General features: G+C 31.4%; 2 protein-coding genes and 1 long non-coding RNA gene across 3 annotated transcripts; all 3 read left to right on the top strand.

The window, feature by feature from the left end:
- The first annotated feature begins 1,477 nt into the window (after window positions 1-1,477).
- LOC145329478 (uncharacterized) lies at window positions 1,478-18,989 on the top strand. Its single transcript, XM_080173648.1, has 10 exons — window positions 1,478-1,577; window positions 3,171-3,221; window positions 3,781-4,563; window positions 4,875-4,977; window positions 6,239-6,428; window positions 14,966-15,035; window positions 15,380-15,431; window positions 16,877-16,902; window positions 17,154-17,487; window positions 17,872-18,989. Exons 1-10 carry the CDS (start codon window positions 1,528-1,530, stop codon window positions 18,055-18,057), a joined length of 1,845 nt encoding a protein of 614 aa, XP_080029774.1. The 5' UTR covers window positions 1,478-1,527; the 3' UTR covers window positions 18,058-18,989.
- On the top strand, window positions 18,907-26,131 carry Ts (Thymidylate synthase). The gene is made up of 9 exons (XM_080173651.1): window positions 18,907-19,045; window positions 19,958-20,049; window positions 20,508-20,597; window positions 20,987-21,098; window positions 21,584-21,648; window positions 23,364-23,449; window positions 23,626-23,689; window positions 24,095-24,324; window positions 25,564-26,131. Exons 1-9 carry the CDS (start codon window positions 19,007-19,009, stop codon window positions 25,746-25,748), a joined length of 963 nt encoding a protein of 320 aa, XP_080029777.1. The 5' UTR covers window positions 18,907-19,006; the 3' UTR covers window positions 25,749-26,131.
- On the top strand, window positions 26,094-27,425 carry LOC145329482 (uncharacterized). The gene is made up of 2 exons (XR_013882929.1): window positions 26,094-26,229; window positions 26,584-27,425. It is a non-coding gene; the product is annotated as an uncharacterized LOC145329482 (long non-coding RNA).
- Window positions 27,426-27,938: the final 513 nt, after the last annotated feature.

Raw genomic sequence — 27,938 nt, 5'->3', positions numbered from 1 at the left:
TATCTAACAGTATCCCCAGCCAGTTGCATAACTCTACCTCATCTACAGATGGGCTGTAGGTCCGATTTAGTGGGCCCTAGTCGAGAATCAAGATTATACCAACAGCGCATTTCGAATCTGCCTTGTTGAATATAAGCGCGGCCAGCTCGGAGTACTAGCTTATCTTCGTCCAAAGATTTTTTTGTGCTGAAAGGTCATTACCTAAGCTTTTTTATAGTGGGGTCAAAGGTCCTGATTGGTCAAGTAGTTATGACGCTATGGCCGTTTAAAAAAGTCCGGTGTTATGTTGCTCACCCTGTAGGTATAATTTATTGTTCATTGAACCTTTTAAAAAGTATTATGGTGCACGCCTCTTGTGAGCTCTTTTTAGAAAATTGTACCTTCACACAAAAAAATCTGAAATCTATCTTCAATAACAACAGAAAAAAATAAAACTTTATAAAAAAAAAAAAAAACAAAATAAAACTATAGTAATTTTATATGTAAAAACAAAAATCTATTAGAACGATAGGAAATCAAATTTTGATGCTATACCCAAAACAAATTTAAAATCGGACCAAAAACATCAAAATCAATATAAAAAATGAAAGCGGCTCAACAGCTGACTTAAAGCAGTCGGACTTGTTGACATGGAAATGCAGAGTTCTAGCTTTAAAAGCAGCTGAATAATTCCCTTTTCCTTATTTCGTTATAACGGATAGACGAAATTGATTAAATCGAGTAGTCTCGGTACTAATAAATAGTGACGTTTCGCCTATATATATGTCTTTCTATATAGACTAAACATTCAAACTCTTCTATATTTAACGGGGACAAATTGTGAACAAAGATTTTGCGCATCAATCAATCAATGACATAATTCAAAATTTTAACTGTAAACCCGGCATTCTCAATATGCATGCGCTAAACCAGCTCTTCGGCGTTTAGGGTACATTTAAATTTTAATTAATAATTACTTATTATTTACTTCACGTAGAAGATATGTAATTAGGCTATATATTTGAATGTAAGCTAGATGATCACAAGTTAAATTCACGTTTTCCCTCTTCGGATTGAAACGACCTCGTTGTCCTTCCAAACCAGCAAAATAAATATTTGCTTGTGTAAATTGAATATATGGTGTCAACATGATTAAATTTTATCTTAAAGTTTTTAAACGATTACAAGGCTTGTCTTACATCAAAATTAAATAATTTTACGAAAAATCAACCAAATTATTGATGTTAAACATGCTTGTATATTATGACAGGTGAAAAATTGTTGTCAATTTAGGTCGTAATTTACCCTGGCATTTTTTGGTCGGGCCGTTTATTCAAAAGGAGGGGAGGGGGTATATCGATGTTTTAGCCCGCTAGAGTTTGGTTTATTGTAAACATAAAAACTGGTGAAAGATCCAAGTATTGATAAATACACCATCTAAGTAATTAAACAATTTTAATTATTTAAAGGTATGTAAAACTATAATTGTGAATTACTATTTCAGAATATTAACATTAACATTGATCATCAATTTTACCTGCCAAGAAAATGTCGGGAACTGTTTGCAAGTTCTTCGAGACGGCAAAAGGATGTTCAAAGTAAGATTTTTTTCTAGCCATTCATAACTTTGTCTCAATTAAATGAATTAGGGAAGGATAGAAATTAGCCTAATTAAAACCTTCCTATGACTTAAAATATTTAGCCTAAAACAATCTTATTATCTACGATAAGCTTCCCTTACATAGTGACACGTTAAAATTGCTGTGAATGAGAAAATTTTTCATCATATTATCAAACCTTAACATCATCTCATTCATATAATCTCAAAGATAGGGCAAAACTGTCTCTTATTTCCATAAACAACGGCTTTTTCGGCTGAGTTTTACTATGTCCAACATTGGGGGAAATATTTCCGGACTATATAAATGTGCATTTAATTGTGTTTTTTTCCTTCTAAAGCTAAAACTAAACTTTTTGACATAGTTCTCTATTTTTCCTAACGGTTAAGCTGTCTTTTAACATAATTCTTGCTTTAAACCAATATTAAGGTACTTGAATTGATAAAATAAGCAATATTTTTTATTAATACCAAATACAATAACAAAGCTAGAAACTTGTTTTTTTTTATTACCTAGTATCTTAAGTAACTTTAGATGGCCCATTTCTCCTTCATCTTTAATTACAAATTTGTAAATAATAAAGGTGCAATATTTCTTTATAAACAGTCAAATAAAAGTGTAAACTAATTCTCCAAAGTGGGTTATTTTTTGTCCAACACAATATAAAAGGATATTATTATTTTAAATAACCTATGAGATTCAACCCTTTGTAGACAGTGAGGTATTTTTTGTCAATAATACGAATTTAAAATAGATCTTTTACCTTATTACTACGTTATTAAAAAACTAATTGGCAATTTTATATCGTGAAATAAATCCTCAACAGTAAGTAAATTGTTTCAACTATATATGACAAGTTAAATATCCCTACAAACATTTATAAGAAACCAAAAAGTTCAGATTTTCCCTTTTTTTCCTTTTTCCCTCCCAAATTACCATAAAATCAAGGCATTATACCTGGATATTTTTGTTATTAGAACTTTTTTGGTTCATCAGTGTAGTGAAATGTACTTAGAAAATGTTAAGATTTCATAATCAGATGATAAATATTTACGTTCACACTCCCTTTAATCGAATTAGTAGTTTACTTATCAATATCACATTTATACTTATTAAAATTTCGTTCTATCAGAAAATACGCAGAAAAGACCTAAATGCATATTAAAGATAATTTTTTTAGTCAAATTTGATAAATACATTTTTCAGATTACGATTATATACACTGACACAGATATTATTTAATTAATATTATATATTGTTAAATAAATATATATCAATTCAACAATAAATTACGTAGAGGCAGAATTTAATGCAAACATAAATTGTGATGATCCTATTTATTAAAATATTTAATAAAGAAATGTTATAATAGTATAGTATGGTAAAACAATCAAGTACTATACAAATAACTTAATACAAAATATGAATGACCTAATATTAAGAAGTTCCTGATAAATATAAAATATGAAAATTGTAAATTTTTGGTCTTCTAAAATTTGACATTGAACGAACAAGGTTCAGTAAAACCCTTGTTACATGGATTATTCTTGTAAAAACTATTATTTATTTTAGTGGAAGCAAGTGCCCTTACATGCACATAGTTTCATCAGCTAATCAAGTCAGGTAAAGAAGACGAATCAATTAAAAACTCTTTGCCTCTTGTAAATAAATTTACTTGAATTATGAAAAATTCTCATGAGAAAATATTTTTTAATTAACAGTATTTACCTATACATAAATTCAATACACAAATAGATTGAAATCGCATAAAATTTTTTTAGCTAAACAACTTTAATGAACTTTCTATGCAATATTATAAGAATAGTAATAACAATGAGCAAGATAATATATTTAAAATATGGGTGTTAAAAATTAAGTATCAGGTGGAGGGGAGGGGAAGGGAAGGTGATTTCTCCGCAACATAGGCCCTTGTTTACTTATTAAGAATGCAAAACTATGGTACCTCATTTAAAATTATCTCACTCATATTCCTTTTCTTAAGATGCACAAGTCCTTCCTCCCTTAACACAAAAACCTCGAATCCTATATCCAATTCATCAACCTAAGAAATTCTGACCTATATTTTCATTCACACACAACTTAATTTAAACCTTGAGTAACTTGCTCACTTTTATATTTATAGATATTTATGCATCTACATGAATTTAAAATAAACATTTAGCTTGATTGGAGTATTTGGCACTGAAGTTATTGATGTTCCATCTACAGATTCTATGTTGATGATTGGCAAGAAGGGATCAGTGATAAAACATTTGCGAACTACCTATGGAAATGCTTCAGTAGATATTCCTGAATTTTCCAAAGAAAGGAAAACTTACCCTGTCACCATTAAAGCTGACTTGGGAATCGTACAGGCAATTATTGTAGAAATGACCAACATTCTACTTAGGGGCAAAAGGGACATTAACTACATGATCCCATTCTTAAAGAAGTATGAACTCTTTCCCTTTATCCAATACTTAGAAACTAATGGTTTAATAAAAAGGCAATTAGATGACGTAGTTGAAAGGCCCAGTAAAAGACCTACACTATTGCCAATAGAAGACAGTTTTAACAGCAACACTCATTATGTACAGTTTGGTAAAAGTGGACCAAGTAATGGACACTCTAACATTCCTCCGCTTATGGATAATTTCCAACCTGGTACCTCATTGATGACTGGAACCTTGACAAGTGGTTGGGGTGCCATGGTAGATGAACAGAATATAGATATGGATATAATTAAATCTGATGCAACTTTAGATCTTTTAAAAGAAGGCACTAAAAGTGGCATTATTCCAAACAAAAGGGAATTTCTTTACCTATCCCAACATGTTGTTACAGACAGTTACTCTCCTATGGGTTCATCCTCGCATCCTAATAGTATGAAGACTAAACCACAAGAAATTGTAACGTTTGTTCAAGGGTGTGAATGTTCGAATAACTGTGGATTTGCCCTATTCAGGTAAAATATTACTCAATTTTTATTATTTAAAGGTGATGCAGGTCACACCATTTTCAGTAACCAAGAATTTTGGATATGTTTCTTACTTTAATATTAAGTGTCTTATGTTTAAAATGAGTAATTATTAAAAAAAAATCAAGCCCTTTTTTTACTGAACACAAAACTCACTAATTAAGGTTGCGGGATGGGGAAGTTCTGACACTTTTGTGTAAACTGGGAACATAGGCTTTGTCTTAGGAGTGAGAGGATAGGTTGTTCAGCAAAAAATGGATTTAGCCTTCAGATTTTAGGCATGTAAAATCTATGTTCAGAAATGCTGTTGATGAGTCTGGATATCTGCCATTACAAATTGTCAGTGATGAGATACTTAAGTTTGAGTGTGCTTATTGTGATGATTTAAATGAATTTTACCAGGCAGGGTTTCATTGCCCATTTAATGCATGATTAGTTAAATTGCAATAAAACAATAAAGGTACTAAGAAAGATAGGGAATGTCTTATTGAGCCAATAGGAGAATCGCATCAGTACATACATTTAATTTCATTGGTTAGAATTTTGTACACATCTTGTTACAAATGCATGTTTTTTTTCATTTCATACATAGATAAAAGTCAGCTGTAAGCAGTATATTTTCTTAGTAGAAAGCTTTGCTGAATCAGAATTAAATGCCCAAAAATTTCGTTTAAATTTGAAAGCTTAGTAACGAGGTGGATTCTTAAAAAAAAAAGTTAGGCTGGCTACTGGCTGGTGAGGCAAAATTATTTTTGTGAAAAATCCTCTAAAATCGAATAAAAAAATTTACAAAAATTAAATAAAATCTTAAAAGGGTTCTTAACATATGATTTTGTTTAATTTTTGATGATTTTTAATGTGCTTTTGGATGATTTTTCACAAACATAATTTTGCCTCACTATCGTGTAGCGAGTCTATAATTTCTTAAGAATCCACATCAGCTTGAGTCAAAAGTAAACAATACTTTTGTCTGCTAGAAATGTTCCTTCTTAGATTTGACGAAAAAAGGGTTCAGAATATGCTTCTATTCTTCTATTTCTATTAATAAAACTAATATTTGAAATACCTAGTAAGGTTTTTGAAATCCAACTTCATAAGTTTACTTACAAGTGATTCCCAAAGATGTGATATCAAAGAATTCCTATCATTTATATTTCCAGAAAAATTTTAAATTCCTGTAATGAAAATCATTCAAGTTTTTTAGTTTGAAATTGATAGGACAATTCTAACCTGTTTAAATTAATGAAAAGAGCCAACAGTAACAGACCTTTGAGGTTATTATTTTGCAATTAACAATGTAAGGGGGGGGGGGGACATAATAACATATTAACTTAAACCGTGAGCAATATGGTCTAAATATTGAGCTAGACACTTGAAACTTGGTACATAAGCCTAGTCCTATAGATTCTACATATAAATGAAAAAAAAGTTTTATTTTATTTTAAGGATAGGTAAGAAAACCCTGTGGAAATGGGATTTTTAGGCCTTTTTTTGCCTGTTTTGGTGTAGTTTGATTTTTTTCCCCCATAGATACTGTATTTCTATTCATAAGGAGTCAGGACATTATTTAAGATGATTCTAGGTATAGAAAGAAAAAATATAGTTATTCCAAATCAAAACTTAATTGTTATTACTAAACTATTAAATGAGCATGGATTTAAAGGAGAAGGATTATTTGACCCACTTGGTGCTCATTCACTTCTGGAGAAGAATATCATCATTTCTGGATGAAGGTTTACCCTTTACCTGCCCAATTAAGGACTGTGCCAAGCAATTCCTAAATTTCAAGACACTGGTTCTTCACTATGGTGGTATTCCTCACAAGAAAGTTGGAGCATTGATTCTTGACTCAGGTAAATATTATAATTTAAAATTAATCATATTCAATGTACCATTTCAACATAAGCCTATTTTCTCTCAAAAAATTAATAAGTTTGGTATCTCAATTGAGAGGAAAATAAAAGATTTTAAAAAAATTAAATGGCCTCAAATGATTCCTAACCACCTAATATGGTGAGAAATATAAATAAAAAATTTGCAGCAATGAAAATGGCATTTGACATAGATGAAAGTTCAAGTTTCAAGAGATAGGTGACTGTGCCTATGAATGCCTATATTTTTTTAAATAAAAATTAAACTCGTATCCCTGTAATAATCTTTTTTTGTAGGTACAAACTAAGAATTTTTTTTTTAATGAATGATAAGTAATATCAGGGTGACCACTATGTATGTTATGTTCAATATGGTGATGTTGATCACCAGTTTTAGGTATTTTTATACATTTTTGTTTGTTATTGATTTTTGTGTACAATATGAACATTTCAGTAGGTATACATTATTGTACGTTTTTCTGTATTAAACTGTTTTTAACCTATTTTTGAATGGGGGGTCAAAAATATACTAGGACACCTATAGAATCAGACTGCAGAGCCCAAATTTGAATTAAGTCCCTGATAAACTTTTTTTGGGGGATTTAAAAATTAATTTTTAGTGTTGCTGTAATCATTTTGATCGGAGCAAAGGCTCTTTTTTTACTTTGGGTAATATTGTGGCTTACAGAACATTTTTATATAATTCACTTTATATTAATACAATAAAAAAAACATTACTCTGTTCATTGGAAATAATTTTTTTTTCCAAAACAAGTAATTTCATTGAAAAATCTAACATTTACAATAAAACAAATACTTCTGAAATCTAACCAATAATAAGTCTTGTTTTATATAATTCTTTACAATTCAAAAAAAGAGTGTTTTCACAAAGTGGCTTATTTCCAATGTAGTTAAATATTTTTTATTTAATTAAAATGAAAAGAATGAAAACCATACACACAAAAGATACATACTTTTTAAAATTATTTTAAAAGATAAGTTTGAATAATCTTATTTTATAACACATTTGTATATGTGACAAAAATAAATTTGTTGTATTGCATAAACATTTGTTGTCATTTAACCCTTTACAGCCATTTTTTATGTTTTTAAAATAAGTGAGAGAACACAAACATGTTAATGTTAATTCGTTGATATATTATAAAGAATTAACTTTTTAGTGAATTTTTATAGTAAAATCATAAGGCCTAATTTTACTCTATACCAGAATACAATATTTATGAAGCAAAACACTGTAAAAGCTACGAATTTTACCCAAATAAAAAAAGACCTTTTGCTTCGATCAAAATGGTCACGGCAACAGTAAAAATTAATATTTAAATCCCCCTAAAAAAGTTTATTGGGGACTTAATTCAAATTAAGGCTCTGCAGTCTCATTCTACTGGTGTCATAGTATATTTTTTATATACGTTTTAAAAATAGGTTAAAAACAGTTTAAAATGTATGATGATTAATTATTAGTTACCTGTCATTATTGTATTTGTAATTCATAAAAACTAGTATAAAATGTTCTTTGATATATACCACCCTAAGAATTAAGTTTACCCCCCCCCCCATAAAAAAAAAAAAAAATGATTTTTTTTATTTTTTATGGTTTTATATTTAAAATTTTTCTTTTTGAGATTCCATTCTTCTTTTAAACTTTTTTGTATTGAATTCAATAATATTGGGAAACCTTCCTATCCATGTATGGGTGAAGCCTCATAAAGGTTAATGGCAAGGAAATTGTTGAAACCTGAAAAGTATAAAAAAAATATAAAAAGTTTAAAGAAATTATAAAAGTTTATAAAATACAAAAAGTATCTACTAAATGTAAACAAAATTTGTTAAAATTCTTCCCTGAACCTTTAGGGGAAAAGCCCTTTGTAGTGGGTATCATAACTTTAACTTATTAATAAATAGCAGATAGGCCAATTCGAGATCTTAACCCTCAAACAGAAAGTTATGTTTTTTGGTATCAAACTGGGTGCCAAACCTATTGCCTATGAAACCATGTATTATATTGTCAGTTATTCATTGCCATTCTTAAGATTCAGATATACTATAACAGACCCTATTTTCACTATTGGTAAATGGATATGTAGTAGTACAAAATTATTTCAAGTGTTGCGTGTTTATAATAACATTGGAAACGAACCAAAACCGACTTTACCAAGTTGCTCTGCTCCATTAAACAAAGTTGAAGGTTCTTTTTAAAAACCCTTATCTGTGAACAAGCACGCCACAATTGGTGGCAGCTCATGGATGTTAATTTTGTGAATAAGTGCTACTATCCGTGAATATCCAAGTGAAAGTGACTTAGAAATCCGAGAAATTTGTGAAGTAGGTAAATTTTACTGGAAACTTCAGATTTTACAGCAATCCGAGAGAATATGTCCGGGAGGAATAGTTGAGGAAGAGTGAGTAGAAGCCATTTTTTAGCCTGTTAGCATTGTGGAAGGATAAATCACCAATGGATATTCGCAAATTTTTGTAATTTCTAACATTTTTTTTCAAATCCAACAGTTAATCAGTAATTATGGCTGATTTCATTTGGAAATCATTGATGCTGCCATGGCATGCAGCTATTGTCACAGCCGCAAACGACGCAGCGATGGGTGTAGAAGCTCAAGCACTGAGAAGAGGCCTTGAGTGGATAGAGCATCAGCATAGGAAAATCAGTTGTCAAGAATTTCCCAAGTTTTGGAACCTCCCTGGCGAGGACTGGGAGTTGCACAAGGCCAGAATGGACAACTGCTTCAGGGAAGCTGTTTACGACGCTCTAGATACTGAGGGTAGGAAGTCTGCCTAAGAGTTTGGTGGGAGGCGCAGCCAACATCACGCAAGAGGTATGTGAGAACTGTGACAACATGACTTTCCAGCAACTTATTGGGCATTTTGATGCAATATTTGTTACACCTGAGGACAGCACGATAAACTGTAAAGCGTTCTATTCATGTAAACAGCGAGTTAACAAGTTTCCAGGAAATTATGTAGCCCAGAAGACAGGGTTGTGGCAGAAAGCCTGGGGATTTCTGTTGGACGAGAGAGTGCTGATGGAGGAGGTCACGAGGGCCTCTACTACTGTAATGTATGTGGAAAAGTTATTAAGACTCTAGGGGCTAGGTGTCGCTTTGGGTACTAGACCTCTACGCACCTTGAAACATACATGCAATACTTATGATTGCGTTGTAAAGCATCCATTCACCCATCAGACAACCAACTCTCTGAGAAGCACAACCTTTGTCTGAAAAGTCCAAACTGTGCATGGTAGCAAGTTGCGCCTGTTTTGGGCCAAGGCATTCCCCCTACTCTAACTATTTATGTCGTGCATTTGACATAGTAGCAGTGGGAACCATTTTTAACGTCTTTAGTTATGACGCGGTGTCGGACCAAGATTCGAACCTATCACCTTTCCGACGACCAGTGGATGCGCTACGTGTTGTTGTTGAAAAGTTATTAGCAAACTTGGGTCCTTCGCCAGCAATGAAGTACTGAAAGCCCACATATTGGATGCAGTAGCTGCTGAGAGGATCTTAATTTGTATTGGCGATACGGAGGACAGTGATCTAGGTGGGCTTGCTTCAACCCAACAACAAGAACCTTGTGCTGATGGACAGGAAGATATGGATTTGAGCGCTATGAGTGGTAAGGTTACCTGCTACAATTGCGAATGCGAAGATCCAAGGAGTGCTGTCAACCTAGGAAGACCAGAGGGCAGTCGGCCATATGTTTTGAATATTTTTGTTTTGTTTATACATGTTTGAAATATTACAAGTGTCATGTGAAAATTTTTATGAGAAAAAAAGTTTATCTCAGATGATTGAGAACTGTCTAATTTGGCCAAAAATTTTTTGCTGGAAATGGCGGTTATGGCAGAAGCAGTGGTTCCACCGCTGTTTCTTCACAGTTCCATATTGTTCTTCATTAAAGTAACTGCTGTGCCGAATTTTAGAGTTACAACTCTTTTATTGGCTGAGATAATGCATGGTATACTTTAATCCCACCTTTGGAACATTTTTTTGATTTTTAAATGTAGATTTTTTTAACAGGTACTATTTATAGTATATTTTTTATCCCCATTTTGCTAGTTTTTTTTGCTGTTTTGTATCAGTCAGTTTTTGGTATTTTGCTGTTATGTAATAGTCAAAATTTTGTAGTAGTTGCCATTTTGTAACATTCACTTATTTGTATCCACTTTAATATGTATACTATTTTCTGTGTGTACTATCAGCTGGACCCCTATCATCTATTTTTAAAGAAAGGGCACTAGAGCCACACCCAGACTCAAAAAAAAAATGTAATAGCCTATGGAAAAGACTCAGGTTCTAATAGGATGTTGAATACTATTTTTATAACTTGGAAAAAATTGAAGGTGATTAATTTTTGATTTTATTGTCAAATTTTTTTTCAAAAATTAAAATTGATTTAGAAGAAAATGGAATTTTTTACTTTTTAAGCCTAATCCATAAAAAGCCAATATTGAAACATAGGTTTGGCCTAAAAAAAATGAAAAGTATTTTAAAAATTTACCTCAAAAATCGCATACACAGGGTAAAGTTCTCTGATATTATACATACATCTAATATCACCATGTAAGAGGATTTGCTTGCGCTCTTTTGCGCTTAAGAGATCTGGAACCAAACGTTAGAAGAAAATTGTCTATTTTACAGAAATCTGGTATGCTTAGAAAACCATCTACAATTACAACAAAAAATGGAGATTTGTCTTCTTTTAAAAGCTAAACGTATAAATTATTACATACTGATTCCAAAAATATATAATACTTAAAGATAGCTTTAAAAATAAAGGGTCCACACTGATTTGAAATGTAGTTTAGTTGACCTTAAAAATAGTTGTTAACAATGATGAAAAGGAACTTAATTCCATACCTCTGGTATAATTACACATAAAATTCTTATTTTTCATAGTAAAGAGCTAATTCTTTCGGCTTTATTTTTAAAAACTTGTGTATATTACCAATCAATTGTTTAAAAGTGTATTTTCTAAAATGTAAAAAACGATTTTTTGTCAATCGCTGGAACATAGTGCCCCACTTTGTCTCAGACGGACGGACGGACATTTCGAATTATAGAGTAGCTTCGCTACTAAAAATAGGTTATAAACAGTTAACATAACTTCCAAATTGAAAAAGTAATCCTTAGAGGATAATACCAATAAATAAATTTTTCTTTGCTTGAATTTTGATTCTTATTAGTGTTGGATTCAGTTCCCTGTAAGGACAATTCAACATACTTATTGACACAATCTAATCAAAAATCAAATATAACAAACTATGATCTTCAAGTAAAACATCTTTATTTATTAAATGTATTAACTTAAAATCGACAAGCTGAAAGAGAATATTATTTTTGAACATATATTCATAAGAAAATTATTTGTCAAAAATGATCAAAATATTTGCTTTATAAAGTTGCGCCACTACTTACTTTTGAAACAACACAGCAACACTATTATACACTATATACATAAAAATGAATACAAACATTCAAAGGCATCATGTCTATATTCCCTAAAGATAGACTTGTATTATTAATTATTAATAATAAACAAATAAATCCATGTCTAAAAGAATGCGTCTTTATGCTTTTACACAACAATACTTTGACTTAAAGAAGTAAGAAATTTCAAAGTTTATCTGCTTATGTATTAAAATAATTTATAAAGAAAAATTACCTTGCTGTTTTTGTCACTTATAAAACAATTTTTATTTAAGATATTCTCGATCCAATGTCCAAATTGTGAGTGACTTAAATTCTTAAATTTGCTAGTATTTGGGACAAAAGGATTTAAAATTAAGGTGCTTAAACTTCTTAGTAAAACACCCACAATTCAAAATATCATATATGTGCAATTCATGGGGAAATCTGCAAGGAAAGATAAAAGGGTAAAGTACTCAAGCCTATCACCTCATGGCTTTGTCTCTACTTTGGGCAGTAATGATTAGTGCGCTTTGAATTTTAATTTATGGGAATATTCCTCTAGCTATGCTGGTTAATCCGTTAGCATACATGATAATTTAACATTCACATGGCATCATTGCAATTATTAAATACTTATACATATTGGCAATAAGGGAGGGGGGGGGAAGTTTTGACACATTTGCGTAAACAGGGAGTATAGGCTTTATCTTTAGACTGAAAGGATAGGTTATTGGGGATAAAATCATTCTTATATGATGAATTTTCCCAAGTTTTAAGATTTTTTGGATAGGCCTCCAGGTTCCGGAGCTCCAGGCCTCCAGGTCCTCTCTGTACAGGTAAAAATAAAAAAAATAATTTTTTTTTTTGAAGAGTTAGAAGTCAACCTATGAAACAAAATATGCATATTTTTGAATGTTATTCTCATATTTGAAGAAAAAATGCATATTTTTTTTCATAAGTTGACTTCTAACTCTTCAAAAAAAAATTTTTTTTTCATTTTTACCTGTACAGAGAGCCTATCCAAAAAATCTTAAAACTTGGGAAAATTCATCATAAAGAATGATTTTATCCCTACTAACCTATACTCTCAGTCCAAAGATAAAGCCTATACTCCCTGTATACGCAAATGTGTCAAAACTCCCCCCCCCCCCTTATGAAATGTATAGTACAGCATGAATCTTTAGAGATTATCAATTCCTATTGCTTGCCTAAACAATTAAAAATTCTCATATTTGTTCCTTCCCCCTTAATTTCTTAATCTCGGATCAGATTAACTCGTAAAACATAAAAATTGACTTTGCCATAGAGAAATGGAAAAAAAACTCAAGTTCTAAAGAACCTAAAAATATCTTTGCATGGAGCCAAAATAGAAAAATATATAAAAAATCTCAAATGGGGATTTAATCTTTAAACTGTTTTTAACCTATTTTTGAAAGGTATATCAAAATATACTCTGACACACACCTGTAGAATCATACTGCAAAGCTAAAAATAAGAACAATAGCCACATAAATTTATATTTGGATTTTAAAGTTTATTTTTTACTATAGATTAAGTAAATTTTGCTGATTTATAATGTCTTTCCTTTGTGGGTAAAATTTTCTTAGCTTTTAAAGTCACTTAAAGAAAACACTATATTTTGAAATTTAATGATTTCTAGTTTTGTTATTGGTTAATGCTCAATCTTCATAGTTTTTATGTTAATTCAAATATATATCCTACATCTTTTAATGAATAACTATAAATAATATCAAAAGAGCCATTTGTTTACTATCATTATCTTTTAATCATATGAAGAAAAATGCTTTGTAAGTAACAATTTTACTCAAAAAGTAACGATTCAACATAATTTAATTATTATCTACAGTAAGAAATAAACTTTAAAATCCTAATAAAAATCGATGTGGGCTATTATTTTAATTTTTAGCTCTGCAGTATGATTCTACAGGTGTCAGGGTTGTTAAATTGGGCATTTGGTTTTGGGCCGCCCTTATCGGTCCTTTAGGACACCCCCCGGTTTGGGGGTGAAAAAGAATATTTTTGAATAGGCCTCCAGTTTCAGGAGCTGCAGGCCTCCAGGTGGCCTCAGGACAGGTATAAACCAAAATAAGATTTTTTGTTTGAAGTGTTAAGAGGTCATTTTATATAACAAAATATGCATGTTTTTATATGTTATTTACATATATGAACAATAAAGATGCATAGGTATTTTGTTTAAAAAGTTGAACTCTATCTCTTCAAAAAAAATATTTTTTTATTTTTTTCCAGTCCAGAGACCACCTGAAGGCCTACAGCTCTTGAACCTGGAGGCCTATCCAAAAAATCTTAAAACTTGGGAAAATTCATCATATAAGAATGATTTTATCTTTTATAACCTATCCTCTCAGTCCAAAGATAAAACCTATACTCACTGTTTACGCAAATGTGTCAAAACTTCCCCCCCTCTTATTAAGCTTTCGGTTTGGGGGGTGTAAAAGATGGGGGGTGCAGGCCTATTTTTTGAGTGATATTAACTATTATATAAATTAGTAAGCATTTTTTTGTATCTAGATAAGGATTTTGCTAACTGCTGAACTGATATGGTTCTCCTTTCCAGCGAAGCTTTTATATGTCCTGAGATGGTTTTAGGCTATTTTATTTCTAATGATAAGTGTTGGTATGGTTTTAGGCTATTTTATAACCTTTTTATGACATTAGCCAAAAAGAGCGCCCAATACCCGCCTAAAACCATTTTGGGCAATTTTGTGGCCTTTTTCGAAAAAAGTGCCCAATAGTACAACCCTGACAGGTGTCAGAGTATATTTTTGATATACCTTTCAAAAATAGGTTAAAAACAGTTTAACTGTTACTTTTCAACCTAGCAGTTTAATTGTTTTCTTGATCTGCTTGGCTTCAAGTTCAAGCAAAGTGTGTGACTTGTTTAGTTTAGCATATGTGTCATGTTGAAATCTGATTCTTGAATAATAGATATTTCTTTGACTACTTCACAAACTACAGGAAACCTTTCCTTTAAAAAAAACTATTATGATCATGTTCTAACACTTTCAATCTTGTGTAAAACTCCTCCATTTTTAGTTGGAGAAAGAGTAAAGAACGTAAGAGGTGAAAGTGTAAGTTCTAGAGAAGAGTTGGAGAAAGCCAAAAGGTAAGAATAATACACTGGTTTTTATTAATAAAAATATTTTATATATATTGTAAACAAAAACAAAATGAGTGGTAGGGTAACCCCTCAATATGAAAATGCCACCTCTGACTGAAACAAAATTATGGTGTGATTTTTTGTAATTTTGAAAATTTATAGGTTTGGTGATGTAAAAGGTGTCGCTAATATAGGTATTAAAAAACAATACGCAGATTACAATACACAGAACAACAATTTTTCAACAATTTTTTTTTGATATTATTATAAAACATTTTGAATGAAAATGAACAATACCTTATAAGTTTTTATTCATTGAAACAATTCGGGTTAACATAAGAAATATGTAGGTATATTGAAGATCTGAAACAAAGACTTGCAAATATGGAGTTGAACAAACAGGTAAGTTATTTTTTATTTACCTAGTGTACTTCGTCTCGTTGCTCAGCTCAGGAATCTCGGAAAAACTTTTTTTTCATTCAATCTTCACTGGAAAGTTTTTTTTGGAAAGGGAAAGGGAATATATTTTAGAAAACGTTTATTTTAATTAGAAAATCTGAAGAAATCGTATTGAAACGTTATTTGCAAAAATCTGTTAATTTAATTTGCTAAATTAAATTCATGCTTTTTAATCTTCAAGTCTAGAACATTCTCAAGATAAAAAAATATCTCAAGTTTTAGTTTTTTTTCGCCTTACATAAAAAAAAAGCTGTTTATCACATTTTATTTGGATCAAGTCAAGCTGAGTGTGCCAATGGCAACAAGTAAAACAGAGCGTGCCAATATTTTCCCTAGTCAAGTAGAGTATGCCAATATTCCTCGAAGTAAAATATAGCATGCCAATATTTCATCAAGTAAATTATAGTATGCCAATAGTTTATCAAACAAAGCAGCATGACAAAAAAATTTAAAAAAAGATGAATTTAACATATTTTCCGATTTATTCAATTAAATTCCGACCGACATTATTCCATATTTCGTGAGTTTGAACACCGCCGTAACTCCAGGGAGTAAGGGAGGGGACAATGGGCAATTAATTCAATTTAAGAGTTTTTGAAGAAAGGCCACGAAAACCAGAATAATCCCGAAAATATGGTGGAAATTGTAAAGTGATTGTTGATTAAATCTAGAAAACCATAAACTAAGAAAAAAGTTCCAAGAAAAAAAGCAATCATTTGAAAATAAGATTACCAGTATTACAGACTGACATAACCATTCTGTAATTAAATTTGAAATATCTCCCTGGATCTCTTCAGATGACAGGGAAAGAGAAAAGATATTTGGGGGCAAGTGATGTGAAAACGGAAAAAAAGGGCAGGCAGGCGTGTAGCTGGATGGGCTGCCCCTTTTTATCCTGTTTATTTCCCCCACCTCCTTTCTCCATTTCCCTTTCTCGTCTACTTTTAAAAAGGAGGTGGGGATGAAGGGAGTGAAATATAGTATGGGAGGGGAGCCGTGTATTTATATTTGAGCTACTCTCTGTCTGCAAAACTATATATATTCAAAACTAACATAGCGAGTAACGGCATTTCTTGCGCAAGTCCCCAAACTCAGTCAGAAACTGCTAAATTCTTGCACATTCCCTTTAAGCCAGTCCCCAAAGTCTGAGACTCCTAAAGATTGAATATTCGATCCATTGTCCCCTCCCTTACTCCCTGCGTAACTCAATGCATTACCGCTACCACGCTTTGTTATGTCATAAATGGTTGAATAAATAATTGAACTATTTAAAAAGCCTAATATAAAAACCTAGCATCTTTTATTAAAATACTTTACTTAAATATAATATACAGAAAAGGCCTTTCTACAGTTTAATAAATTTTTTTAATTACCCTTTTGTATTTTAGGAAGAAGCAAACAACAAAAACCTCAGGTAAATGCAATTTAATGCTACTCCTTAAAAACAACAACAAAAATCTACGGCTACATACAACCTTTATGACTATGTAGTTATTAAAGTTTTTTTTTCAATATAACCCTTTATCATCAAAATGTTACCTACATATATTGGTCAAAACAATTGCAAAATCAAAACCAAGTTTCCAATCTTTGTTAAAATATTTTTAGATGTTAAATATAAGATATCTTGCACTTGATTCACATTGTATAAAAAATTTTTTAAAGCACTGTTGAGACCAAACTAGCTAGTGCTCTTAAAGATGCAGCTGATTACAAGAAAAAAGAGGAAAAGTTGGCAAATGAGAAGAAAACTTTGGAAGAAAACTTCAAGAAAAAGGAATCTGCTTTGAAAAATTCCACAGATTCGCTGACGTCAAATCTTAAGAAACTAAATGATCTAAAGAGTGACCTATCAAAGAAAGATGATGAAATTAACTCATTAAAGAGAGAAATTAGTAGAAGCAAATCAAGTTATAGTGGTGGTAGTTCTGCAAGTAAGAAAGAGTTAGAAAGTCTTAGGGATGAGGTGGCACGTCTCAAGAAACAGCTCAAAGAAAAGGCAGGCTTTTATTTTTGTTAGTGAATATGGTGATTAAAAATCTACATTTTATATCCTTCCAATTTTTTTAAAAATTTTTATATAAAAAAAATCAATAGTAATATTGCTCCCCTATCCCCCAAAAATTTGATATTAAATCTTGATAGTGTTAAACAAACGTACTAGTTCGACAAAGGTATTTTGTATAATACTTAGTGGTAATAATTTTCTTATCACATAAGATCTCTTTTTCTTATAATTTTTACACTAAACAGAACAGGATCCTAATAAATCTAAATGAAAATTTTAATGTTTTGTGAAATCTTAAATGTTTTTTTTTGTTTGAACACAAAAGAAACAAAATTGAAAAAATAACATTATCTTATTGACGGACTTTCTTTATAGGATGAATATATTGCGAAACTTGAATCAAGTGGCGGCGCTAGCTCTGTGGGTAACAGTGCTCTGATTGAGAAGCTTAAGAAGACAGTAAAATCTCAAAAGAACATGCTGGAACTTAAGCAGAAAGAGATTGAGCTCATCAAAGAAGGAATGGAAGATAATGATGATGATATTATTAATCTTGACTAGGTAGCAAGAATACTACTTTCAATTTTAAAATATATATCACCAGGAAGCAATCCAAATTTTTTATTCTTAAATGTTCTTTTCAAATTCACTTTATTTGACCTTTAAAATCAAACTATCATGAAAAACCCTTTAGCAATTTTTAAGCTTATATTGCATGATATACAAATGACATATAATCTGCCTAGAAAAAGTAATATGTTAATATACTACAGTTTAAAATGTATTTTTGATGCTAGTTAATTACTGTGTAATTGTCAATAATTTTTTTAAGATTTATATTTTACAACCTACATGTCTGAATACCACAAGTAAAAATAGGTTAAACATCGTTTTCATTCTATGGCAAATAAATCATTATATCTTTATTGTAATACCTCATTTCCATCCCAATTTATTCAAATAATTTTAGTATTGAAAGTTTTTATTTTTATTTAGTTCAATACCCAATGTTTGTCCCTGTTTACACCCCCAAACTTCTTCGACACATGTCTCAATTAAATCAGTTTATCAAAATACAAGAATGGGAATACAATAAAATCATTGTCACAACAAAAATTATTACAATTCACATAACGCTAAACAATGACAAAATCTGGTATCTCTTATTTACCTAATAACCCTGCTAAATTGCATTTAAGTTCATTAAAAATTGATTAATTTGCCTGTACAAAAAATTCAACTATTACAATGTAAATAAAGGGAAAAGTAGCTTTCGCATTATTCCGTAAAATTGTGAGCAAGCCTCCAGTCAAATGCGCTCATTAAGTCTAACTGTTCTTAATGTTGTCCAAATGCATAGTATATTTACTATTTACACGCATATTAAAACAGTTTGACCTAAGAAGTGCATTAAACTTGAATCTTAATGTCAACTTTAAGGAATTTTGCGAAAGCTTCTATTCCCATTTCTAAATATTTCAATATATTTCAGACTTAAGTAAAAACATAAATGGCGAGTACTATTTCTGAAGCTTTGTCTACAAACCAGGTATGTTTTTTTAAATTTAATTTTCTTGGACAAACACGAAACATTCATATTTCTTAATTACTATGCTACGTCACACAGTCGTTAAATCGAGAGAAAAAAATGGCCAAAACTATCTAAAAATTAGCTTCTACAACTTTTCTCATATGTTATTATAGTTGATATATATACCTTGCCCAGTGATGGAAAAGTACACACAACTGATCTCGTAGAGTATTGTGGTGAAGGGGGGGGGGTGGAAGTTTGTACACTAATGGGAAATTAAAGGGGACTATCCACGAACGAGAGCACATGATTCTAAGTACCTTCCAGCATTGATCCTAAGTATTTTATTTCAGTATATAATAGGTCACCATATGTCATTAATGTATTGACGAGAAAATTTATTTTTCACCATGTTTTTTTTAGGTATTTTAATTGATTTTGAAAACTTTTATGAAGCTAATTCTTTTAATAAAATGGATATTTGATGATACATATGCATATACTCGTGTATATAGACTGTAAATTAATCCATTATAGCATTAATTTAAACATACATATGGGATATAATAAATGTGCTTTTAACTTTTTTAATTTTTATCATTCGACAACATGGACAATTAAAGACACCCTGAACTCAACAAAACGTTTGATATAATTTTAACTGAAAATCGTGGACATTTTTTTACTTTTCTTCAACTTGAAGTGGTGAAACATAAATTTTCTCGTCAATATATTAATTATTATTAGTGACCTATCATATTTTGAAAGAAAATATTCAGGATCAATGCTGGAAGGTACTTAGAATCACGTGCTCTTATTCGTAGATAGTCCTCTTTTAGTAAAAAAAATTGCACTTGACGTACGGGCTTGATTTATAGTTACCTATCAATCCAATTAATTTTTATTGTGAAATCTCTCGTACACTTGTAGACTAATGGAACCAAAGTTGAGAATGGAGTTAATGGTTTGAAGGGTCATGAGGTTGGTAACCAAGAGGAAACCCAATACCTGGAACTTGTTCAGTAAGTTCATTTTAGATTGCGTGTTCTCTATAAGATTTAAAGATGTCTGGTAAAGCAATTGTAATTTCATTTGTAATTGTCTTATGAAAATAAGCGTGTAAATCTGCAAAATTACATAAATATAAGATGCTTCATATTGACATTTTTAATATGAAATTTTCTCAATCGCCCTAAAAATCGTTTTTTAAATTATTATTTAACAGGAGGAAAAATCACTTACGTACGGATTTTTCGGTTATATATAGAGTGATGGGTACGCTTTCATGATTAACCTACCTCCTTTGAGTTTTAGGTTTGCTTACAAAAAGTATCTGATCCGTCTTCCGCTTTTTTTCTTTGTTATATTAAATTTTTTCTCTTCAATTATCTATTTAAGAAAAACCTAGTTAACAAATAAAAAGAACTACTATAAGGTTATTTTATCACATAAGTTCAGGATCATGCATAGTTTCCTTTAGGAAAATAATTAAATGCGGCAGTACTCGTGGTGATAGAACTGGAACAGGAACCATTTCCTTATTCGGAGCACAAATGAGATTCTCACTCAGGAAATAAAATGATTAAACAAAGTACTCAGATTTATCCAAAGTCTAACTTAATCATACACATTACATTAAAAGTTAGAATCATAAAATAGAACATTTCTGAAACATAATTTAAATCTATGAATTCTACAAATATCAAATTGTTATTATTTTCAGGTTGTAAAGAATAGAACAAGAAAATCTCTCTTGCCTCCTCCTTTTAATTTTGAAATTGTTTACATGGTAGATCATGAAAATTTTAACTATTAGTTAGACTTAAGGGAATTTTTGTTATTGCACTGCACACCATTTTCTTCAAAAACATATCCTATTGTATTCAATAACATAAGTTGGATTGAGTTGTGTTGAAAGTTTTTCTTGTTGATATTATTTTATTATATTGTAACATACAGAGATAACACGTTCCCATTGTTGACCACCAAGAAAGTATTCTATCGAGGTATTGCAGAGGAGTTATTTTGGTTTATCAGAGGCTCAACTAGTGTCAAGGATTTACAAGATAAGGTAAAACATTTTTATTCCTTCAGGTAAAAAAAAATGAGGGTTTCAACATCGAAATAAAGCAAAAGGGAAAGTTGCATGAAGCGCATTGATTGAGTATGCAACGCACCAATGATAAATTAGAGTAATTAAATAAGTTGTTAAGCACAAGCAAGCAGGAAACAATCCTTGATCACTAAATGCATGAATGCATTTTTGGACTTATCCCGTTAGCAAAAAAAAACATACAAAAAGTAATCCTTTGAATTATATTGCAATAAGATATTGAAATATATACTTAGGAGTACCTTTTGTAATTAGTTTTATCTGATTTATTTTTCTGTAATAAATTGTGCATATATTTCTTTTATTATAACTTTGCTAAGACCCCATGTAGAAGCAAATATTTCTATTTTACAAACATCCCAGCACTGTTTTAATTTTCGTTTTTTTTTTTATCAAAAATCATGCTTTTCATTTCTTTGCCAAGAAAAAATACAATATTTTAGAATGTTCATATTTGGGATGGTAATAGTAATAGAGAATATCTGGATTCTATTGGCTTGACTCACAGGTAATGAAATTTTATTCATTATCTTTCAGGGGTGTATATTCTACATGGGATCCCTGGCTCGGGGGGGGGGGGGGGAAATAAGTGGTTGGAGGGGAAAAAAATGTAAAAATTAAGAAAACTGAAAACATTTCCATTTCCCCCCCTCCTTGGTGATAAAAACTAAAAAAACTGTGGTAAGAGGGATAAAATAAATAAAATATAGAGTTCTTTAAATATTTTTCCATTTTCCCCCGCTACTTGGTGAGAAAAAAACTAGAGGGGGAAAAAATAAAAAAATTTGTAGCCAGGGATAAAATAAATCTTGTGCAGAATATACACCCCTGTTATCTTTAGAATTTTACTAATATATTCTAAAGTTTACTGATAGAATTTAGAGGGAATATTTAAGGCAATAATGTTAGATTTTGATAATCAACGAGATTTTTTTTGTAAAAAGGGGGGGGGGGGAATGTGGTACTAGTGACTCGTGCCACGACATACCAGCAATTTTGTTTTTGGTGCTACTCCCTTAGTTTTAGAGATAATTGGGTAAAATCTTTTGGGCTGGTCACTAATTACCCCAAGTTTTGGTATCTTTATAAAAAAAGGCGGCGGGACCGCCATTTTCCGTCGCCGCCATAAAATTTTTTTATTGCATTTCTCGCCGAATTAGGCAATTTGTAATCATTTGAGACCATGTTATTTTTTTCAAAAAATTTTCCCCTTACAAGCAACCCTCTGGGGGGACTTATCTCGTTTATGAAGGTATATCTTAAATTTAGTGTCATTCCTGAGCTTTTAAAGATATTGAAACAAAATCTTCTGAGGTAGATCAATAAATAATGTTTAAATTAGAAATGGTGGCGGGACCACCACTCCCGCCGTTTTCCGCCGCAGGATTGCTTGTAAGGGGAACAATTTTTGAATTACTGACCTACCTCAAAAGATTTTGTTTCAATATCTTTAAAAGCTCAGGAGATGCACTGAATTTAAGATATACCTTGATAAACGAGAATTTGAAAAAAATGACTAAATAAGTATGGATGAGAACCGGTTCCTATCCACCGGATTCGAATGAATACGAGAAAACATATTTTACCTTTTTGTTAAGGGGGGGGGGGGGGTTATGCAACCATCTTGTAATCAATATGCAAATGGCACTTAGAATCCGAATTTCGTTATGAAACTTGGCATAAGTAATCCTTGGTAAGTCCATTTTCCTAAAATCAAATTAAGAGTCGGAAAAGTAACAGCTGTCGGTGCAGCCGTTTAGCTGTTTTTGGGGCTTTTTTAGGGCTAATCTAATTATTAATTACGTAGGAATAAACTTTTTAAAACATATTTTTGCTTTAACTCATGTGAATTGAAACCAAACCCTTTTTAAGATTTCTAGTACCAGCGGCTACCGGCTAGAACCGGTTGAAAACGTCTAGAAACGGCAATGAGTATGATGTGTAGATAGTGCTTGTAGTCGCTGAGCCGTTAGCCGTTATTTTTCTTAGTTTTCGTTCGATTTTAGGAAAATAGACATACCAAGGATTAGTGATATCCAAGTTTCATAACGAAATTCGGATTCTAAGTGACATTTGCGCGTTGATTACGAGATCGTTGCATTACCCCCTCCCCCCCCTTTTTTTTAAAGATTGTTTCGCAATTATTATTATTATTGGTGTGTCTATCTGGCTCTAACAAACTGTTAAGCAGTTAAAAAGAAACTTATAAAAAAATTATTTAAGAGAGGTTGGTGATTTAGGACCAGTTTACGGCTTTCAATGGAGGCATTTTGGTGCCAAGTATGTTGATATGCACACTGATTACTCAGGTAAAATATAAATGACTAAGATAAAACTGGAGGGGAGAGAGGGGGTGGTATGTAGTGATTTGCATATTTTATTTTAAAAATCCCCTAGCTGGATTAAGTCTTGATAATTTTTTTGAAGTGCTTTCATTCTATAATTATTAACGAGTCTCACAGCTCTTCATTTCTAATATTCTTAGGTCAAGGAGTTGATCAGTTGGCGAAAATAATTGACACAATCAAAACAAGACCTACAGATAGAAGGTAACACATCTTTTATCTAGAATGTTATAATTCAGGGGGAGGGGAAGAAGCAGCGGCGGAAACGGCAAATTCCCAGTGCTTTTACTTTTTTTTATATCTTGGTCCTTTGTGTATAACGTCTGATTTTAACAAAAATGACAACATGAATGAAAGCTAAGTATTCAAATCAGACAATAGGATAACTTGTTGTACTAGAACTTAATAAGCAGAATATTAATTTTTAAGTCTAATTAATAATAGTAATGAAATTTGTCGCAAGACTTCTGAAATACAGAATACTTACATGTTTCTAACTTGGTTATAGAGAGAGATGCTTCGCTATGAAATTTACCTTGTTTACCAAGGAATTTAAAAATCATCAAGTAGCGATTTTTTGTCGAAATATGTAAATCTGTAAAATTTTAGGATGATTATGTGTGCTTGGAATCCTGCAGACCTTGATAAGATGGCGCTGCCTCCTTGCCACTGTCTCGTCCAGTTCTATGTGGCGGATGGTGAACTATCTTGCCAGCTGTATCAACGATCTGCTGACATGGGCCTGGGAGTCCCCTTCAATATTGCTAGCTATGCCCTTCTCACTGTTATGATTGCCCATGTTACTGGCCTCAAACCTGGGGATTTTGTTCATACATTAGGTTTGTCATTTTTGTTGCACACTGGTTCAACATGTATTTAATAACAAGGATGACAACATCCATACGTAGCGAAGCACAAAATTTTGTGGATGGGACTGACCGTCATGGTTGTTTCTTCAAACGACATGAAATTTAATTTTGATATCTTTAACTGAAAAAATTTTGAAAATCGGACTAAAAACACCAAAGGCAGTCTGACCGTCATTATTGTTTTCTCCAAACGACGGAAAATTTAATTTTGATATTTTTAACTGAAAAAATTTTGAAAATCGGACTAAAAACACCAAAGATATGGGGGAAAATGTAAAAAATATAAAATAGCCAAAAACCTGCAAAAAGGCAGTCTGACTGTCATAGTTGTTTTCTTCAAACAATGTGAAATTTGATTTTGATATGTATAACTGAAAAAATTTTGAAAATCGGATCATAAACATATGGGAGAAAATGAAAAGAATACAAAAATAGCCAAAAACCTGCAAAAAGGCAGTCTGACCGTCATTATTGTTTTCTCCAAACGACGGAAAATTTAATTTTGATATCTTTAACTGAAAAAATTTTGAAAATCGGACCATAAACACCAAAGATATGGGGGAAAATGTGCAAAATTAAAAAAATAGCCTAAAACCTGCTAAAAAGCCGTCCGACCGCCATTGATGTTTTATAGTTAATTGTGCTCCTTAATGATGGGAATGTAGTCAAAAAATTTCAGAATCCTATCTTTTATAGGAGCTGAGTAAATCCCATTTCCCCCATAGCGTTACGGACGGACGGACGGACTGACTGACGGACGGACGGATGGACGGACATAGTGAATTATAGAGTAGCTTCGCTACTAATAAACTGATTTTCCTGCGATAATCCCTGAAGCCTTTTCACTTCTTCCATCAATTATAAAAATGTCCTGCTTTCTCGTCATTTATATTGCTCTTGGGACTTTCAAAACAGAAGTCTCCAAAAAGTTTTTCCTTTTGTGTGTTCGAGTCCGTCACACATTTAGATGTTACAATAGTGTCCGAGTCTCCTTGGTATGTCTCCACACGAAAGGACAGTAATCTTTTTTTTTCTTTTCTAAAAGGCATTAGTTTCATAAAAACAAATCTTGTTTGACAACTTACAGGTTAGCGCCTCTTGCGAAATATTTTCATGTTTTGTCTGTCAGAAATATTTAGATTAAAATATTTTGAAAGACAATATTTAACTATCTTTTTTTTTATGACAAGAATTTTTTTTTTTTTAAAGGAGATGCCCATGTTTACTCCAACCACGTTGAAGCATTGAATGAACAGTGTGCAAGAGTGCCACGAAAATTTCCTAAAATTCATGTCAAGCGAAATGTGACCAGTATCGATGATTTCAAGTTTGAAGATTTTGAAGTAACAGATTACAATCCACACCCTAAAATTGCCATGCAAATGGCAGTCTAATAGTCGACAGACACATTTCATGTATTTTACAAGATTATAGCATAGCTAGTAAGCTACTTCATATCACCTCTTTGTACTTAGGCCCTCATTCTTAGAAATAATTTAGTTTAAATTCTTTTGTATTTTAATCAAATTTCATATTGCTAACTTGTAACTTCTGTACCTTCAATTTAAGCATTTATTAAGACTGAGCTCAATGGCTGTGTATTTTAGATAGAAACTTATCCTGGTGACTGAAAATCTAACTGATTTATTGTGATTCTTATTTTATAAAAATTGTTTTATCATAAAAATAGAATTCATTTGAAATTCTAATTTTTAGCATATACTATACATATATTTACCTAAATGAGTTAAAAGTTTATTATTTCAAGAACTAAAAATGCCTGCCTCCAAGAAGGATCTTAAGAAGCTTCAGCAAAAGAAGAATGTTGAGGCTGGTATTGGAGATGATAAGGGAAGGCTTCCTTCACAAGTTAAGGTAGGAAATATTAAAGTAGCAAAGCTAAAAATCGTTTTTTTAGACTAATAGCATAACAGTAATTGTCTTGTTACATGGCGTTTTTTAAGGATTTTTGTGAAGATTTCCATGACTCATGAAAATGAGCGAGAGCGTTTACTATATGACTTCCCCTGACCTATACGTCTATGACTAAATGGGATAGTTATTATGGGGAACAAGCAACTATCTTTGGATTATTCCCCTGATATTTCTACTCTTCATACAACAAACCACTTAGTCCGTTTATCCATCCATAAAAATGGAGATAAAAATAAAGTTAGTTTTGATTAAGGTAATTTGTTAAAATGTTTCAAATAAATTCTTATTACTTAGGCTCCAGTTGTGATGGCTGCCTGTACCATCTGCAAACAGCAGATCCGTATGATCAAGAAGAACGAGCAAGCCAAGACTCATGTTGAGAGCAAGCACGCTGGAAAGAAGTTTGAAGAGTGCTTCCCTGGATATTCTTGCTAATAAGCTCAATAATCTCACTAAATCTTCTCTTATTTCCATTTAAAAATAACATCAATAACTCAGCTCCTTAAAACTCAAATTTAAAATTTCTTTGTTAATCCTTTGATTGCTTTGTGCGCACATAATTGAGATAGTTACCCGGTAATATTATTAATTATCATTAACTTGTAAAACATTCTGCATGTTAAAAAGTTTGTGCCAACAGATTTTAATCATCTAATCCGTCAAATTATTAAACTAGCCATTTAACTTAATTTGATACTTGATAAAAATTTTTTAATAATATTAAATATTTAACACATTCATAGATATGATTCATCCTACACACTACCTTTATGATATCTTTGACGGGCATTATTTGTTTAGTCTATCATAAATTGTTTTGTCTTCAAACTTTTATCTATTGTAAGATGTTTTTTAAAAAGTGCTAAGAGCTTTTTATGTTGCTAACAATCCATTTCATGTTCCAATTTATACATATTTTTAAAATCTCAACTAGAGCTGTTATATCACATATTGTAAGGACATTCACAGAGAACTTAAAGGGGACTCTGCACAAACGAAGGCAAGTTTACCTGGTATTGCAGATTCCTCTTTACACCATATATCTCAGTGAAGGTTCTTGTCACATTATCATCTGTATATAAGAACATCAGCTTAGATATTGTAATAATAAATACTTATTGCTGTTCAGTTCTTAATTCTGTTTTAAAATTCCTGTAAATCATAAATGTTAGGATTTTAGTTTTAAGTTTTCTGATATTTCTTGTTTATAAAGGAGGAAAAAAATAAACACCCACTCTTATCTTAAAAATGGTCTAATTAATATTTTTGTTTGCAGAACAATTTTAGCTCAAAAGTTAGGGTAAAGCGGGGCGATCTCGGTTTTGAGGTGAAGTCGGTATTTTTTTGACCACCTTCATTAAATGACATTTTTCTCCATGTTCTTATCGACTGACAGAAAAAAAACATTAAATCAAATTTGTTCCTTATTAAATTGCCTACAAAAAAGTATAAAATGAAATTTTTGTGAGATGAATTTTTAGGGTACTTATTGGGTCTTAAAGTCGGACGACAAAAACTTTTTTTTTCGATTTTTTTGCTTCGGTCGGAAAAACGGTAAGTTGGACAAAAACTGGTAAGAGCTAGAGCTTAGACGTCTTCAGGGGACTTATTAAGAATCTAATAGGCTATCCATTTCCGTTTAAAACTTT

This window comes from Acartia tonsa, chromosome 10 (assembly GCF_053477335.1).
Source record: "Acartia tonsa isolate MP-2025a chromosome 10, ASM5347733v1, whole genome shotgun sequence".
NCBI lineage: Eukaryota > Metazoa > Arthropoda > Copepoda > Calanoida > Acartiidae > Acartia > Acartia tonsa.
This window is presented reverse-complemented; position numbering and strand designations above follow the sequence as displayed.

Excerpts from the sequence above, each read along its gene's own strand:
- Ts (XM_080173651.1), top strand. The coding sequence starts at position 19,007 with ATGGCGAGTACTATTTCTGAAGCTTTGTCTACAAACCAG. Across the intron at positions 23,690-24,094 it reads ACAAGACCTACAGATAGAAG|GATGATTATGTGTGCTTGGA; the intron begins GTAACACATCTT and ends GTAAAATTTTAG. Across the intron at positions 24,325-25,563 it reads GGATTTTGTTCATACATTAG|GAGATGCCCATGTTTACTCC; the intron begins GTTTGTCATTTT and ends TTTTTTTTAAAG.
- LOC145329478 (XM_080173648.1), top strand. The coding sequence starts at position 1,528 with ATGTCGGGAACTGTTTGCAAGTTCTTCGAGACGGCAAAAGGATGTTCA. Across the intron at positions 1,578-3,170 it reads ACGGCAAAAGGATGTTCAAA|TGGAAGCAAGTGCCCTTACA; the intron begins GTAAGATTTTTT and ends TATTTATTTTAG. Across the intron at positions 4,978-6,238 it reads ATTTAAATGAATTTTACCAG|GAGAAGGATTATTTGACCCA; the intron begins GCAGGGTTTCAT and ends ATGGATTTAAAG.